Here is a 13,099-nt window from a genome sequence, read left to right on the forward strand (position 1 = left end):
TTTATCCTCACAGCAACACCGCGAGGCAAAGAATGGGCGTGAGTGACTGGCCCAAAGTCACCCCCTGTCGAACTTTGTGACTCTGACCACTAGGCCAGATGTTGATGGGAGTCAGGCTCCAAGAGCTTTTGGAGGGCCACAGGGTAGCCCTCCCGTGCCTTCGGGCACATACGCTTCCTGAGTGCGTGTCTCTGGCAGCATGTCCAACAGAACCCACTGAAAAAGCATTTGCTGTTCACATCAATTGCATTTTAACGTGGCTGCAATATATAGATATATAGATTAGAGGCACAGGTCGGACAGGGAGGCAGAACAGAGTAGGACTATGACTCCCCGTGATCTGGACACTGGACTTCTGTTGATGCAGCCCAGAAGAGCCTTTTTTGCTGCTGCGTCACACCGTGGACTCATGTTCAACTTGTGGGCTACCAAGACCCCGAGATCCTTTTCACATGTGAGTTCCGTAGTTTGACTCTGCACTGTGTGAAAAAGTCTTTTATCTGTCCTGAATCTTCATTGAAAACCCACAAATTCTCCTTTTGGGAGAGAGAAAACTTACCGGTACCTCTATCTGCTTTCTCCAGGCCATGGAGAATTTTATCCACTTCTGCTGTGTTGCCTTCTTACTCACCTTTTTTTAAAAGTCCCAAAAACCATGCAATTTTTCATCCTAGGGGAATCACTCCACAGACACCCCCCTTGGTTATTTCAGTTACCCTTCTCCACCCCTACAGTTATCCTTTCTGAGCCGTTGCAATGCCGCAGTAACTGTGTGATGTCTTGCACATTCTTACCTGTGTACAGTGCAAAGGGAACCCTCTCCAGGAATGAGTTCCCTGGGTCTCCTCCGATCACCTGCACCAGGATATGCAGAGATAAACCCTCCAGCATCCCCCAACAGCACCCAGGTGGCCAGCTTGTTTGTGGCTGCGCCTCCCTGCTTGCAAGCTCCAAGGCTTTTACCTGCAACCTTCTCCTGGCGTGGCTGACCTTCCTTCCTCCAGGTGAAGCAACTCAGCTGGGCCCAGATAGCTGCTGTTGCAGCAGGCTGCAAGCAGCAACCTGCAGCCTGGGACGGCCCCTTGCAGCCGGAAGGGCATTTGGAGGAGACTCCTGGCTCCCTGTGCGCCAGGCTGAGCCATCCCCCCCCCCAGGAGTCACCAGGCTGCGCGGATAGAGGAAGCAGGAGGGGCCAGTCCTGCTGCTTTTGCTAAGCAAAAAGGGGGTGTGAACAACAGGCATTGTTCCAGCTCCACCAACTGGACTCGCTCTGCAAGGTCTGTGCAAACTCCACTTGGCCTTCAGAGAAGAGTGTCTTCCCAAGGTCTTGGGTAAATGTAAGAACGTAAGCAGAGTGGCAAGGATCAGGCCAAGGGCCCATCTGGTCCAGCATCCTGGTCTCACAGTGTCCAGCCTATTATGGGAAACCCATAAGCAACATCTGAGCACAAGAGCAACTCTGCCCTCCTGTGGTTTCCAGCACAGTGGGACCTTGGTTCTCAAACGCCTTGGTACTCAAACAACTTGGAACCCAAATGCTGCTAAACCCAGGAAAGTGTTCTGGTTTGCAAACTTTTTTGGAAGCCGAATATCCTCCATTTTGAGTGTTACGCTTCCGATTTGAGTGCCACACTCCAGTTTGAATGTCACGCTGAGGTTTCTGTTTTTGCTATTTATTTTGCGTTGTTGTTCAGCCCAGTTCTGCCACTGATTGATTGCGTGACTGCGGCACATGGCTTATTGCTTTCATTTTATGGGTCCGTGGCATGTCTCGTGATTAATAAGCTAGTAGAAGAAAGAATTGCTATATATAGACCTGGCTGCCCCTTTGCTTCCCTTTGCTTGAAAGTGTATAGAATTCATAAACTCGTAAGGTTGGAAGGCACCTCAAAGGTCATCTAGTCCAACCCCCTGCAATGCAGGAATCTCTGTGCCCAACATGGGGCTCAAACCCTGAGATGAAGAGTCTTACGCTATGCCGACTGAGCGCCCCACCCCCCGCTTTGGTGTGCCACTCCTCAACTACCATATTTTTCCATGTATTAGACGAGGTTTCCCCCCTCAAAATGAACATAAAAAAATGCGGGGGGGGGAGCATCTTATACGTGGTCAGTGCATTTTTGTGACACAGGATGGCTAGCTTCTGCATAGGTGTGATTGTCATCGCTGTTATTTGTGGGTGTGATAAGGGCTGTTGTGTGTTTGCTGTTGCTGCGGCGGCTTCTTGCATTGGGGGAACAGCTGATAGGCGGGTTTAGCGGCGCTTATGCAGCAGCGCAGATAAGATGTGCCAATTTTCGGCAGCCCTCCCCCTAAAAAAAGCTGGGGGGGGCAATCATCCACAAAAAAACAAAACTGCAGAACTCTGGGCAATGTCCCCCCATTTTCTTCTAATCTCCCCCCTAAAAATAGGGGTCGCCTTATACATGGGGGTGTGTTATACACGGAAAAATACAGTACTTGCTGGTGGGGATTGTGTCTCACTGGCAACACCGAAATTAATATCTTGTTTGTCTCGTCTCTGTGCAGGCAGGCCTTGGCTGAAGGGATGTTTGGGGCTGTTGACTGGCACATTCGTCGTCTCTCGCCCTCCTGAACAGGAGCGGCAGGCAGAAAGTGAAGCAGGTGGCAATGGCGTTGCAGGCCGCGAACTTGGAGGCAGTCGCCTTCCTGGTCTGCATGGTCCACGCTCTGAGCACTCAGCGAGAAGAGGTCATGGGCCTCTGCCTCGGTGAGGTTGGAGCTGGCCGAATTGCTCACATTCGCTTGGTGATCATTCTGCTCCGCTCAGATAAGAGGAAAGATCAGGTGGAGATTTCCCTGGAGCAGTTCTTGGCTGCTTCGACGGAAGCGGAGAGGTTGGCTAAGTTAACGAGACAGCCCACAAGAGTTGTGGGCTGGTATCATTCCCATTTTCCCAGTAGTGAAGTATGGAAGTGAAAGCTGGACTGTAAAGAAGGCTGATCGCCGAAGAATGGATGCTTTTGAATTCTGGTGCTGGAGGAGACTCTGGAGAGTCCCATGGACTGCAAGAAGATCCAACCTCTCCATTCTGAAGGAAATCAGCCCTGAGTGTTCACTGGAAGGACAGATCCTGAACCTGAGGCTCCAATACTTTGGCCACCTTATGAGAAGAGAAGACTCCCTGTAAAAGACCCTGATGTTGGGAAAGATGGAGGGCACAAGGAGAAGGGGACGATGGAGGACGAGATGGTGGGACAGTGTTCTCGAAGTGACCAACATGAGTTTGACCAAATTGCGGGAGGCAGTGGAAGACAGGAGTGCCTGGCGTGCTCTGGTCCAGGGGGTCACAAAGAGTCGGACATGACTAAACAACTAAACAACAACAACAACATTCCCATCCCTATGTCACTGTTTGGCCATGGCACATCGACCTCTGCACGCAAGCGATGTATCGGATGTTGGACAGAGACTTTGTGGGGCTGATCTTCTCCTGTTTCGGCGAGGACAAAAGCACAAAGACGGGCCGGATTGTCTTCACCTGCTTCCAGTCCCTTCAAGCCCCAAAGAGCTCCGGCAAATATGAAAGGGTTGAAATTCCTGTTCACCTGATTCCTCACACTGGCATGGGGAAAGCATGTCTTGAGTCCATGATGGCGTTCCCCAGGATCTTGCGTCAAGAGGAGCAAGATGCCTTCAGGAAAATCCATAGTCTTTCTCATCTGGATCCTATAAACAAGATCCACAATGGATCGGTGTTTACTAAGAAGCTGTGCAGCCAGATGTTGATCATCGGTGGTCCTCTGATGGAGGGTCTCTTGAAGAGAAACGAAGAGAGATTGCAGGCACTGCAGCAGGAGAAACAGAAACTTCTGGAGGAACTCGCTGCCCTGGAGAGAGAAGAACAGAACCTCACGGCCTGAGAAATGAAGCAACAGCCCAAGAATTGTAAGCTTGGCTTCATCCTGTTTTGCTGCTTTTCCATCCCTTCCCATCTTGTTGGGCGTGTTCTGTGTTTGTGCAGCACAGAAGCTTTAAGCTCACCACACGAAACATTTGTTTAGCAGAGTTGTTGTTTACTGCACACACACAAACATGCACTACATATACATATGCTTTATATCCCGTTACAAGTAGGACTCTCTCTGTTCCCAGAGAGGGTCTTTTTGCTTCAAAGTTCTTGCTGTCCCACAGTCTGCAGCAAGTTCTGAGCTCTTTCAAAACCATGCAACTCAAAGCAGGATTTTCTACTGCGGTTCCAGTATGTCTCCTCCTGCTCAGATCTCCCACGCTTTCCCGACACTGAACACAGTTAAGCAGGCAAATAATAGTTTATACCAGTAGCAATTCAAAATTATACGTTTCAGAATCCATTCTTTTTGTCACTGGTTACAGATATCAAAATTAAATGGAGAAACAGCGGGGAATGAAGAGGGATAACCTACGTGCACCAAACTGTATTGTATAACCTTTCTACCATATGCTTCATTGTTTGTGAAATTAATAGTCACACCAAACCACAAATAAAATAAAATAATCCCGTATGACTGGCAAATGGTGTCTGGATTTTATGGGCTGCCCAGGCTGTGAACCCTAAGGGTATCGGGTACTGAACCCCAACACTTCTCCAACAGAAGCAGGCCACTCCAGGCACGGGGGTTAGACTAGATGGGATTTAGGTGCCCTCCTTGTGCCCTGCAATTTTGTGATGATTTGTAGTAAGCTTAACCCTGCAGCTCCTTTGCAGCAAAACGAGACGTTCTGAAGGACCCTGGGCAGTTGTGAGTTAGGGGGAGGATCTGGGTCAGAGAGAAGCCCCAGGTAGCTGTTTGGGCCTGGGGCGGGGGGAAGACACACGCCGTGTTGTGCGTGCAGAATCGGGAGTGGAGGAAGGAGCCAGACCACCCTTTTCGTTTGCAGCAGCAGCTGTTTTGCAAGCCGTGGTGCTATAAATAGAGGCCGGTATTTGGGTGAGAGGGCAAAGGAGGGAGGGGGAGGGTGCCCAGCAAGAAGGCTTGACCCAGGAATGGCCCATCTCAGCTGATAACATCAGACAGGTCAAGGTGCCGTGAGCCACCAACCGACTTTGACAGGTCACCAATAACCCTGTCCAAACCCCAGAGCTGTTGGACAGAAGGGAAAAGAAATTATAAGATTTTAAGGGATATCAAACAAGCTCAAGACCAGGGCCGAAAATGCTTCCTCGAGTTTACAAAGAAGGTATGAAAACCTCAATGACAAGTTTTAAACATAGCTCTATTTGAGATAATCCAGTAATAATAGTAATACAAAATTAAGGTTTGAAGTCTTTAACATCAGCACTCAAGAGTGCACTTCAGCCCTGTTTTTGAGTTTGTTTGAAACTTCAAACCTCAATTTCTTATTACTACTGCTTGGTTCTCTTAAATAGGGTTCTGTTTAAAACTTTTTTGAGTCTCTGCCCTGTTTTTGAGTTTGTTTGAAACTTTAAAACCTCAATTTCTTATCACTACTGCTTGACTCTCTTAAATAGGGCTATGTTTAAAACTTGTCATTGAAGTTTTCATACCTTCTTTGTAAACTTGAGGAAGCATTTTCAGCCCTGCTCTTGAGCTTGTTTGATATCACTTCAAATCTTATAATTTCTTTATTTCCTTCTGAGGAAACTGTTTAGTTCAGTGAGACGAATTTTGTAGCCGGCATCTCGTAAAGTCTTTGTTTAATTCTTGTTTATTTTTTGATTTTTGTTATTCTATAGTGGATTACTTCTCGTTTCAGGGATTTTCACGGTAATTTCTTTTGTGTAATTTCTTGGTTCCGCGACTGTCTTATTTTCACTGGACAGACAGGAAAAGACAGACAGACAAAAGGGAGGAGGGGAGACGCGAGACTCAGAGTCCCTGGAGTCCCCTTGACTCTGTTTCTTCTTCCCCACAGCCTTCCGGGGGGAAGTGGAGCAGGAAGATGGCCTCGTAGGACAGGGGAAAGGGTGGCGGAGGCAGCGGGCGACAGTCCGGGACCCCGAGTTCCACTTCCAAGAGGGTGCCCAAGTCAGGAGAGGCCATATAGAGGGTGCCGTCCAAAGCCAGGCCTTGCCCGGCCAGGCTGCACTTGGGCAGGGTCTGGGCAGGGCCCCACTGCTGGGTGCTGGGGCAGAAGGAGGTGACCACGTTGTCTTGGGCATTGCCCCCCACCACAAAGAGGGGCTCCGTGCCGCCCAGGAAGTACAGCCCAGGCAGGTCAGCGTCTGCCCGCGTCAGAGTTGGAAGCAGCTCCTGCCACGTGTCTGCAAGGAGAAGAGAAGGCGGGGATGTAACCACCCTCAGGCCGGACCCACAGCCCAGATCCCCTGCCCTCACACCCACTGCCAGCCCTTGTTCATACCCCCGTCCTTCCCTGCCCTCTTAACTCACAATCAGCCACCTCCGTCTTCCCCAGTATGTGCCCACTCGACCATGCTGATCAGTGGAACCGCCACAAAATATCTGTTCTGTTTTCGTGAGAACTCCTGGCATGGCTGCACCTACACTTTGGAACTCCCTGCCTCTTGATGTACTCTTCGCTGTACTCTTTTCGGCACCCGCCGAAAAGGTTCCCGCTTAGAGGAGCCTCTCCAGATGTTTCAAAACTTACAAGTTTTAACCTGTTTTTAAGGTAAAGGTAAAGGTACCCCTGACCATTAGGTCCAGTCGTGGCCGACTCTGGGGTTGCGGCGCTCATCTCGCTTTACTGGCCGAGGGAGGCGGCGTACAGCTTCCGGGTCATGTGGCCAGCAGGACTAAGCCGCTTCTGGCGAACCAGAGCAGCGCATGGAAATGTCGTTTACCTTCCCACCAGAGCGGTACCTATTTATCTACTTGCACTTTGACATGCTTTCAAACTGCTAGGTTGGCAGGAGCAGGGACTGAGCAATGGGAGCTCACCCCGTTGTGAGGGTTCGAACTGCTGACCTTCTGATCAGCAAGTCCTAGGCTCTGTGGTTTATCCCACAGCACCACCCGTGTCCCATAACCTGTTTTTAGTCTACAGTTATTTCAACTTTCTGAAAGTTTCAAATCATTGTTCGTTTTTCTGGCTCGTAATATTACTATCCAGGGCTTTTGGGGGGCCAGAACTCACCGGAACTCAGTTCCGGCACCTCTCACCCATGCCCTTATAAGAGAACAAGGTTCAAGGCTGAGTTCTGCCACCTCTTTTCCAAGAAAAAAGCACTGTGGTTATCTTTTTTTGTAAACCGCTATGAGGGTTTTCTTTTTTAAAAACAAATCAAGCAGTGTGTAAACCTTCTGCAATGAATAAAAATAAGTACTCACACCCCTTTCTCTTTTCTCACACATAACACCAACTTGCCTTCCCCTCTCTGCGCAATGCTGTGGCACATGCGTGCCAGCCTGGCAGCGCAACTGTGGGTGTCCGGGACGGTGGGTGCCCTGCAGCGTGCATGGCCCTGAATTTTGTGGGTGCCTGGCCAATTGATGGGGAGTTTTGTGGGTGCTCAGGCACCCAGGGCCCCAGGGAGTCAGCACCTATGGCGCGGCGCATTGGCTGCTTCATTGCTGCCTCCTCACCAGCGGCCACATCGTAGCACAGCAGAAGTTTCTCTCCGGTGCGTTGTATGCTGCCCAGGGCGTAGATGCAGCCACCATGGGCCGTGCAGAGGGGCAGGTCGTGGGACAGGGAGATGGCGAAGGAGAAGTCGCCCATGGGGAGGGAGGAGACGAAGGCCCAGGAGTCGGCCCAAGGGTCGTAGCGCTCCACGGCTGTGTACAGGCGGGTGCTGCTGTCCGGGGGCAGGAGCGAGTCCAGGAACCAGCCCCCCACGGCATAGATGTGGTGCCCCACCACAGCGCTGCTGAAGTGGCGCCGGCGCTGCAAGAGGAGCAGGAAAGCAGAGAGCGTCAGGAAGGAAGAGGCACTGCTGAAAGAGAATAAGATTGAAGGAATGGGTTTCTATGCAGTCAGTCTGAAACAGGACCTAAAATCCTAATTTTTCCTTCTCCAAGGGAGCATTTCTAAAATGCATTAACTTGAGCTCTTGAGTCAATGTATAAACTTATAAAGCCAGCTGTATAAACAAGTGCTCAAAGCCCCCTCCTTTATCAGTCTGTGACGGCAATGGATGGCCTTGCCAGTTCCGAGTGGAGCAGGGATGGCACATCTGGGTCTTATCTTACACACTGACACACAGATCTTGTCAGGTCTGACAAGAGACCCGGGAACGGCGCCAGGAGTGCCCTTAGAGTTGGTGATCTTCCTGCCCCAAGATAAGAGTATAGGAACAGGAACAGGAACAACCTTTTATGGTCAAGAGTACCGGAACAGGAATATCTGTTTATGGTCATGGATGTCAACTTACGTGTATAAGCTGACGTGGTTGGATTCCTGGGGAAGGGGAGAGAGGGTGCCTGGAGGATATATATACTGCATGAAATTTCCTATTTCTTTGGACTTGCTGTGAACTGACCACGCAAGTGCCTTCTGCTATCCAGAGAGCAGAATAAACTCTTTCTCTGAATCAACCTCGGTGTCATTTGACTTCCTTTCTCCCTCCCAGGAGCAACGCAGACACCACAAGTCGGTATAGTCTAATAAGGCTACAAGATGAAAATGATGTACCGGTGGTATCAAACCCTGGTTAAATTAGCAGAAATACATAGAACAAGAGCTAATAAGTGTTGGAGGTGTAAAGACCAGGACCAGGTGCAGAGTCTGAACTCCTATTTATGTGGAGGAAGCTACAAAGGCCATTCACTGTTAATAACTCATTCTCAAATTACCCCCCTTAAAAATCAAATCGCCCCACGTTGGGGTCTTAGAGCAGGACCTGACCTTATTGGGGGCGGCGGTGGGTGCCCACGTTCCCATCAAGGGGTTGTAGCGGAAGGCCGCCATTCGGAAGGTGAAACTGCGGGGCCCCCGCTTCTCCCGGTAGCCCCCCATGACGAAGAGGTAGTTGAGGAGCTGTGCTGTGCTGAAGCTCCACTTCTCAGCCTGGAAGGGCAGGCGTGTGGCACAGCGCCAGTCCCCCTCCTCGGGGGGCAGAGGGCGATGGTAGAGGCCCCGCAGAGACTCCAGGGGGACCCTGGGAGCCAGGCTGATGTTCTCCTTGCGCAGGGAGCACAGCATGGGGCGGCCCTTGAAGCGGAGCTGCGCCAGCTCCTCCCGCAGTTGGGGGTCCAGCTGTTCCGTGATGGGAGCTGGCAGCTCCAACAGGTGGGCACTCAGGTAGCCGGACACCAGGGCCCTCAGCTCAGGGCATCCCACAGCCTCCGCAAAACCCAGGTATGACAGACAGTTCTGGGGGCTCAGTAGAGAGCTCAGGGCCACCCAGCACCGGTCCAGAAACCCCGGGAGCATCAGGTAGCTTGCGGTCTGCACCGCTGGCAAGAGGTCTTCCTCTTCTAGGCTGAAACGCCCGGAGAAGACCCACTCCAGGATGGCGTGGAAGGTCCCCGAGGGCACGTGGCTCAGATCCAGCTGCCTCTCCGAGGCCTCCTGCATGCAGGATCTCGAGAGGGCCTCAAAATAGGCGCTCTCTGCCGCCAGGCGGGCCAGATCCACCTGCCAGGCAGAGAGAGAGAGAACATAAGAAAATTATGCGAGTACAGTGGACGCTTGGTTGCGAATGTGGTCTGTGCAGGAAGCACGTTTGCAATCCGCAGCGTTCGCAACCCATGGCTCGGTGCCCCTTGTGGTGGACCTGATTGCTCTTCCCTAATCCTGTCTCTGTTCCCGTGGTTGCCAAATGAGCCTCTTCAAATTGGGGGACGCTCTGTGACACTCCTGCATGTAATCTCAGTGACTGAGCTGAGCTGTAAGGGTTCAGACAGTCTCTGAGATATTCTGGACCTGAGTTGTCCAGGGCTTGGCAAATTGATACAAGCACCTCGACCCTGGCTGGGTAGCAGATGGGCAACCAATGCAGCATTTGGTGTTGCATGTTCTTCACCAGATGCTCCCATCAGACCACAGCATCCCGCACCTGCTGGAACTTCTGAACCAACCCCAAGGGCAGCCCCACATTGAGTAGTCCAGATTTGAGGTTACCCATGCATGGACTATAGTGGTCAGGCTTGTCCAGAAACGGTCACCCTTTGCTGCAGACATGGGATTGTTACATGTCACTTGTCTGTTTGCATTCCAGCACAGATTGCTGGCGTGAGTGGTACTTCCACTCTGTATTGCTTCTGTTTTCCTTCTCTCTCCGACGTTTTCTTTGTCCTGGTTTATGCTTAATAAATGCGTAGTTTAGTATGTGTCTGCAGCCTCAAGCCTCTTCTGTTGCGCAGTTTACACTGCTGAGTAAAGTGTCCTCAAGTCTGCAAGCTTGAGTCACTGAGCAGAGGTTGAGGGATCTCCGCAGCGGCAAGGCTGAAGGGAGACGCTCCAGCTGGGGCTGAGCCAGCTGGCCTTTTGACCCCCCGATTCTAACAGGCGTGACAGGTGAATTTGCACCTGACTCCCGGGGAAAGCCCCCATGCAGCCTGGATAGCTCACCATGGTTAGATAACCATGGTGGCGATAACACCAAGGTTGCAGGACAGCTGCCTATTCCTGCATTGCGGGCGGTTGATGATCCTTAGGATTACTTTCAACTCTACAGTTCTATGATTCTACGATTCCTGCCACCCCTTAGCACAAGAGAGCCCCCTGCCAGGTCCTACCTGGAAGCTGTAGGGCTGTGTGTGGACCGTGAGCAGCTCGGCCTCACCATCTCCTCCCCGGTAGACCCTCAGCTCGGGGCAGCTCTCCCACGGCTCGGGCAGGGACCCCTGAGCACCCTGCCTTTTCCAGGACCAGGCGATGAGGCCCCACAAAGCCCAGAGGGCACCGGCCAGGAAGTCGAACACCTGCTTGGCGAGGCGGGCCCAACCCAGCCGGGCGGATGCAGCAAGAAGCCCCTGTAAAGGGGTCGAGCGAAGACCTCCATGGGGCATGGCCAGGGGATCATTTGCAGGTCAGAGCGCCCCATCAGCCGTCCCAAAGCACACACAGGCTGCAGCACAGAGTTTGGTTCGGGCGCTAGAGCTATTTTTAGTCTGTGTTTACAGCATAGCAGTCATGTTGGTGCCCAGAGCTGTCGCCAGGAGCGGGGGCCACAGACGTCAGAAAGTTACTGGGGGGACTTTTGGCGGGAGAGAGGAGAGATCGTGCATGTTACAGGAAAAATCCGAGGGCTCCCTTGGACAAAACAAAGACACCAACCAGGATAACTTGGAGCAAAACAGCAGCCTGTAGGCTTGGCCTTTATTGAACTGTTGCAACAGGGTATTCCCCTCACTTGCAGGAGAGAGGAAAGACCCCGAAGAATAGTGTGCAAGGTCTTATAAAAACTTTTGAAATTCCCCTCCTCTAGATCAAGCCCACCCCCAGAAACATCATGCATACATTACAGAAAGGAGGGGCTGAGGGAGGAGTTGTGGTGGTAACATCATGCATACATTACAGAAAGGAGGGGTTGAGGGAGGAGTTGGTGGTAACCTGAGTGTCTTGTCACCTGGCTGGTTCCTCCCTTCCCCCCTTCCCCTGATGAACTTCCAGGAACTTCCAGGAGACACAAGGGGACTTGGCAGTTTCCTGCCCCCTGAGGGAAGATCTGATCATTGTCCTTTGTTTCAGTCCATGCTGAATCCACTCCCATATGCAGGTTCTTTGTGATCTTGATTGTCTTCTGTCTGGGACCATCAGGGTTGGCATAGCAACTGGGCAGGGCTCCTGTGTATGTGCTGGGATGCTGAAGGGATTATGGCTGCCCTGTATCAAACCTGCCCCATTTTGTAGTCTTTCCTTCATGGAGTAAAATAAAAGTGGAACAGTGCAAATCCAATGTATGGTTGATTTTCTATGAATTTATAACAGAAGTGTGGCGTATGTAGTGTGTGAGTGTGAGTGTGTGTGAAGTTTGTACAAACAGAATGATTGGGGTGGGGGGGTGGGTTCCTGCTACATGCAGAACACTAACGTTGTGTTTCGTTAGCCCCAAAATGGAAAACGAGCGAGGTCCCAACCAAAGAAGAATGGCAACTTAAACTGCTGGAATATGTGCAGCTTGCGGATCTAACTTACAGAATAAGAGAACAAGAAGCACATTCTTGTAACAAACTTAGTTGGTCTCTAAGGTGATACTGGACAATTTTTAAAATTTATTTCAAGAAGAACATTCGTTTAAAGAAGATTGGGAAATGTTTATTGAATATATGGGGGGCGTACACCTGAAAATGTGGGGAGCATTAAGATAAATTCAACAGTGTAAATAAGTTTTGATGGCAGTAATATACAGCGGATGCTCAGGTTGCGAACGTGATCCGTGCAGGATGCGCGTTTGCAACCCGCAGAGTTTGCAACCCACATCTGCGCACGCACGGGTTGCGATTTGGCGATTCTGCACATGCGCGACCGCCAAAACCAGAAGTAACCCATTCCGGTACTTCTGGGTTTTGGCAGTCCACAACCCGAAAAGACACTACCTGAAGTGGCTGTAACCCGAGGTATGACTGTAACGGAATACTGAATGGTTTTGTTTATATAAAATATGCAGGGATTTATGCAAAATGAACCACGGAACGAGAAGGGAAGTCAGATATTTTAAGGTTGTTTAAATGTTACAAATATTATGCATAAATGTATCCTTTCGACTTGACAGTTCAGGGAAGTTACCTATCTTTGAAAATCATATAAAATTAACTCCTTTGCCAGTTTCCTTCATTCCACCGCCAATTTGCTTCATTGGCCAAGGACTTGTAAACCACTCGGTCCCTGCCATAATCCCTCAAGCGGGAGGTCACGTATACTCACAGGAAGGTACTCATAGGTGTCAATTGCTGGGCAAAGGCACTCCTCTTGCCCAGATGCCAGACTATGCAAACCAAAGTTCTATTGTTCTTTTGCAGTAGGTGCTTAGAATGTACTTCCCAATACATATCCTATATCTATCTGCCTGTTGGCCCAACACATTCCTCCTATGTTCATCATGTATAACCCTCCCCTTTTCTGATATAGTGATGATGTAGCAATGATGCTGTATGAACTTTATTCTGGGATATGGTGGGAAACTTTTAAAAGTCCTTGTCACCCCATCCTCGGGGTTCAATTCCTCTTTGAACCTGTTGCACAATGAACTTTGGTCTACAGCTATTTGCTCCGGTTGGCTGGACTCCTT

At 50.6% G+C, this 13,099-nt stretch overlaps 3 protein-coding genes across 3 annotated transcripts in view; 1 reads left to right on the forward strand and 2 right to left on the reverse strand.

The window, feature by feature from the left end:
- Positions 1-1,109, reverse strand: part of CPT1B (carnitine palmitoyltransferase 1B) — a 34,794-nt gene extending 33,685 nt beyond the window's left edge. The window contains exon 1 of the mRNA XM_083700217.1: positions 964-1,109. The gene's annotated coding sequence lies outside the window, so the exon portion shown is untranslated. The remainder of the gene's footprint in view (positions 1-963) is intronic.
- Positions 1,110-2,535: 1,426 nt separating this feature from the next.
- Positions 2,536-4,505, forward strand: LOC310826284 (lys-63-specific deubiquitinase BRCC36-like). The gene is made up of 2 exons (XM_083701078.1): positions 2,536-2,920; positions 3,367-4,505. The coding sequence occupies exons 1-2, from the start codon at positions 2,632-2,634 to the stop codon at positions 3,882-3,884; spliced, it is 807 nt and encodes a 268-aa protein (XP_083557204.1). The 5' UTR covers positions 2,536-2,631; the 3' UTR covers positions 3,885-4,505.
- A 1,248-nt stretch (positions 4,506-5,753) lies between these two features.
- LOC310826039 (kelch repeat and BTB domain-containing protein 13-like) lies at positions 5,754-10,940 on the reverse strand. Its single transcript, XM_083700506.1, has 4 exons — positions 10,605-10,940; positions 8,770-9,501; positions 7,509-7,809; positions 5,754-6,226 (listed from the first exon to the last, which is right to left on the reverse strand). The coding sequence occupies exons 1-4, from the start codon at positions 10,875-10,877 to the stop codon at positions 5,832-5,834; spliced, it is 1,701 nt and encodes a 566-aa protein (XP_083556632.1). The 5' UTR covers positions 10,878-10,940; the 3' UTR covers positions 5,754-5,831.
- Between the last annotated feature and the right edge of the window lie 2,159 nt (positions 10,941-13,099).

This window comes from Podarcis gaigeae, assembly GCF_964106915.1.
Source record: "Podarcis gaigeae genome assembly, chromosome: 10".
Lineage (NCBI taxonomy): Eukaryota > Metazoa > Chordata > Lepidosauria > Squamata > Lacertidae > Podarcis > Podarcis gaigeae.

What these genes read in the sequence shown, in the direction of transcription:
- LOC310826284 (XM_083701078.1), top strand. Translation starts at nt 2,632, where the DNA reads ATGGCGTTGCAGGCCGCGAACTTGGAGGCAGTCGCCTTCCTGGTCTGC. An exon ending in GTATCATTCCCATTTTCCCA is followed by an intron (nt 2,921 to 3,366) that starts GTAGTGAAGTAT and finishes ATTCCCATCCCT; the next exon opens with ATGTCACTGTTTGGCCATGG.
- LOC310826039 (XM_083700506.1), bottom strand. Translation starts at nt 10,877, where the DNA reads ATGCCCCATGGAGGTCTTCGCTCGACCCCTTTACAGGGGCTTCTTGCT. An exon ending in CACAGCCCTACAGCTTCCAG is followed by an intron (nt 9,502 to 10,604) that starts GTAGGACCTGGC and finishes TCTGCCTGGCAG; the next exon opens with GTGGATCTGGCCCGCCTGGC. An exon ending in GTGCTACGATGTGGCCGCTG is followed by an intron (nt 6,227 to 7,508) that starts GTGAGGAGGCAG and finishes TTCTCCTTGCAG; the next exon opens with ACACGTGGCAGGAGCTGCTT.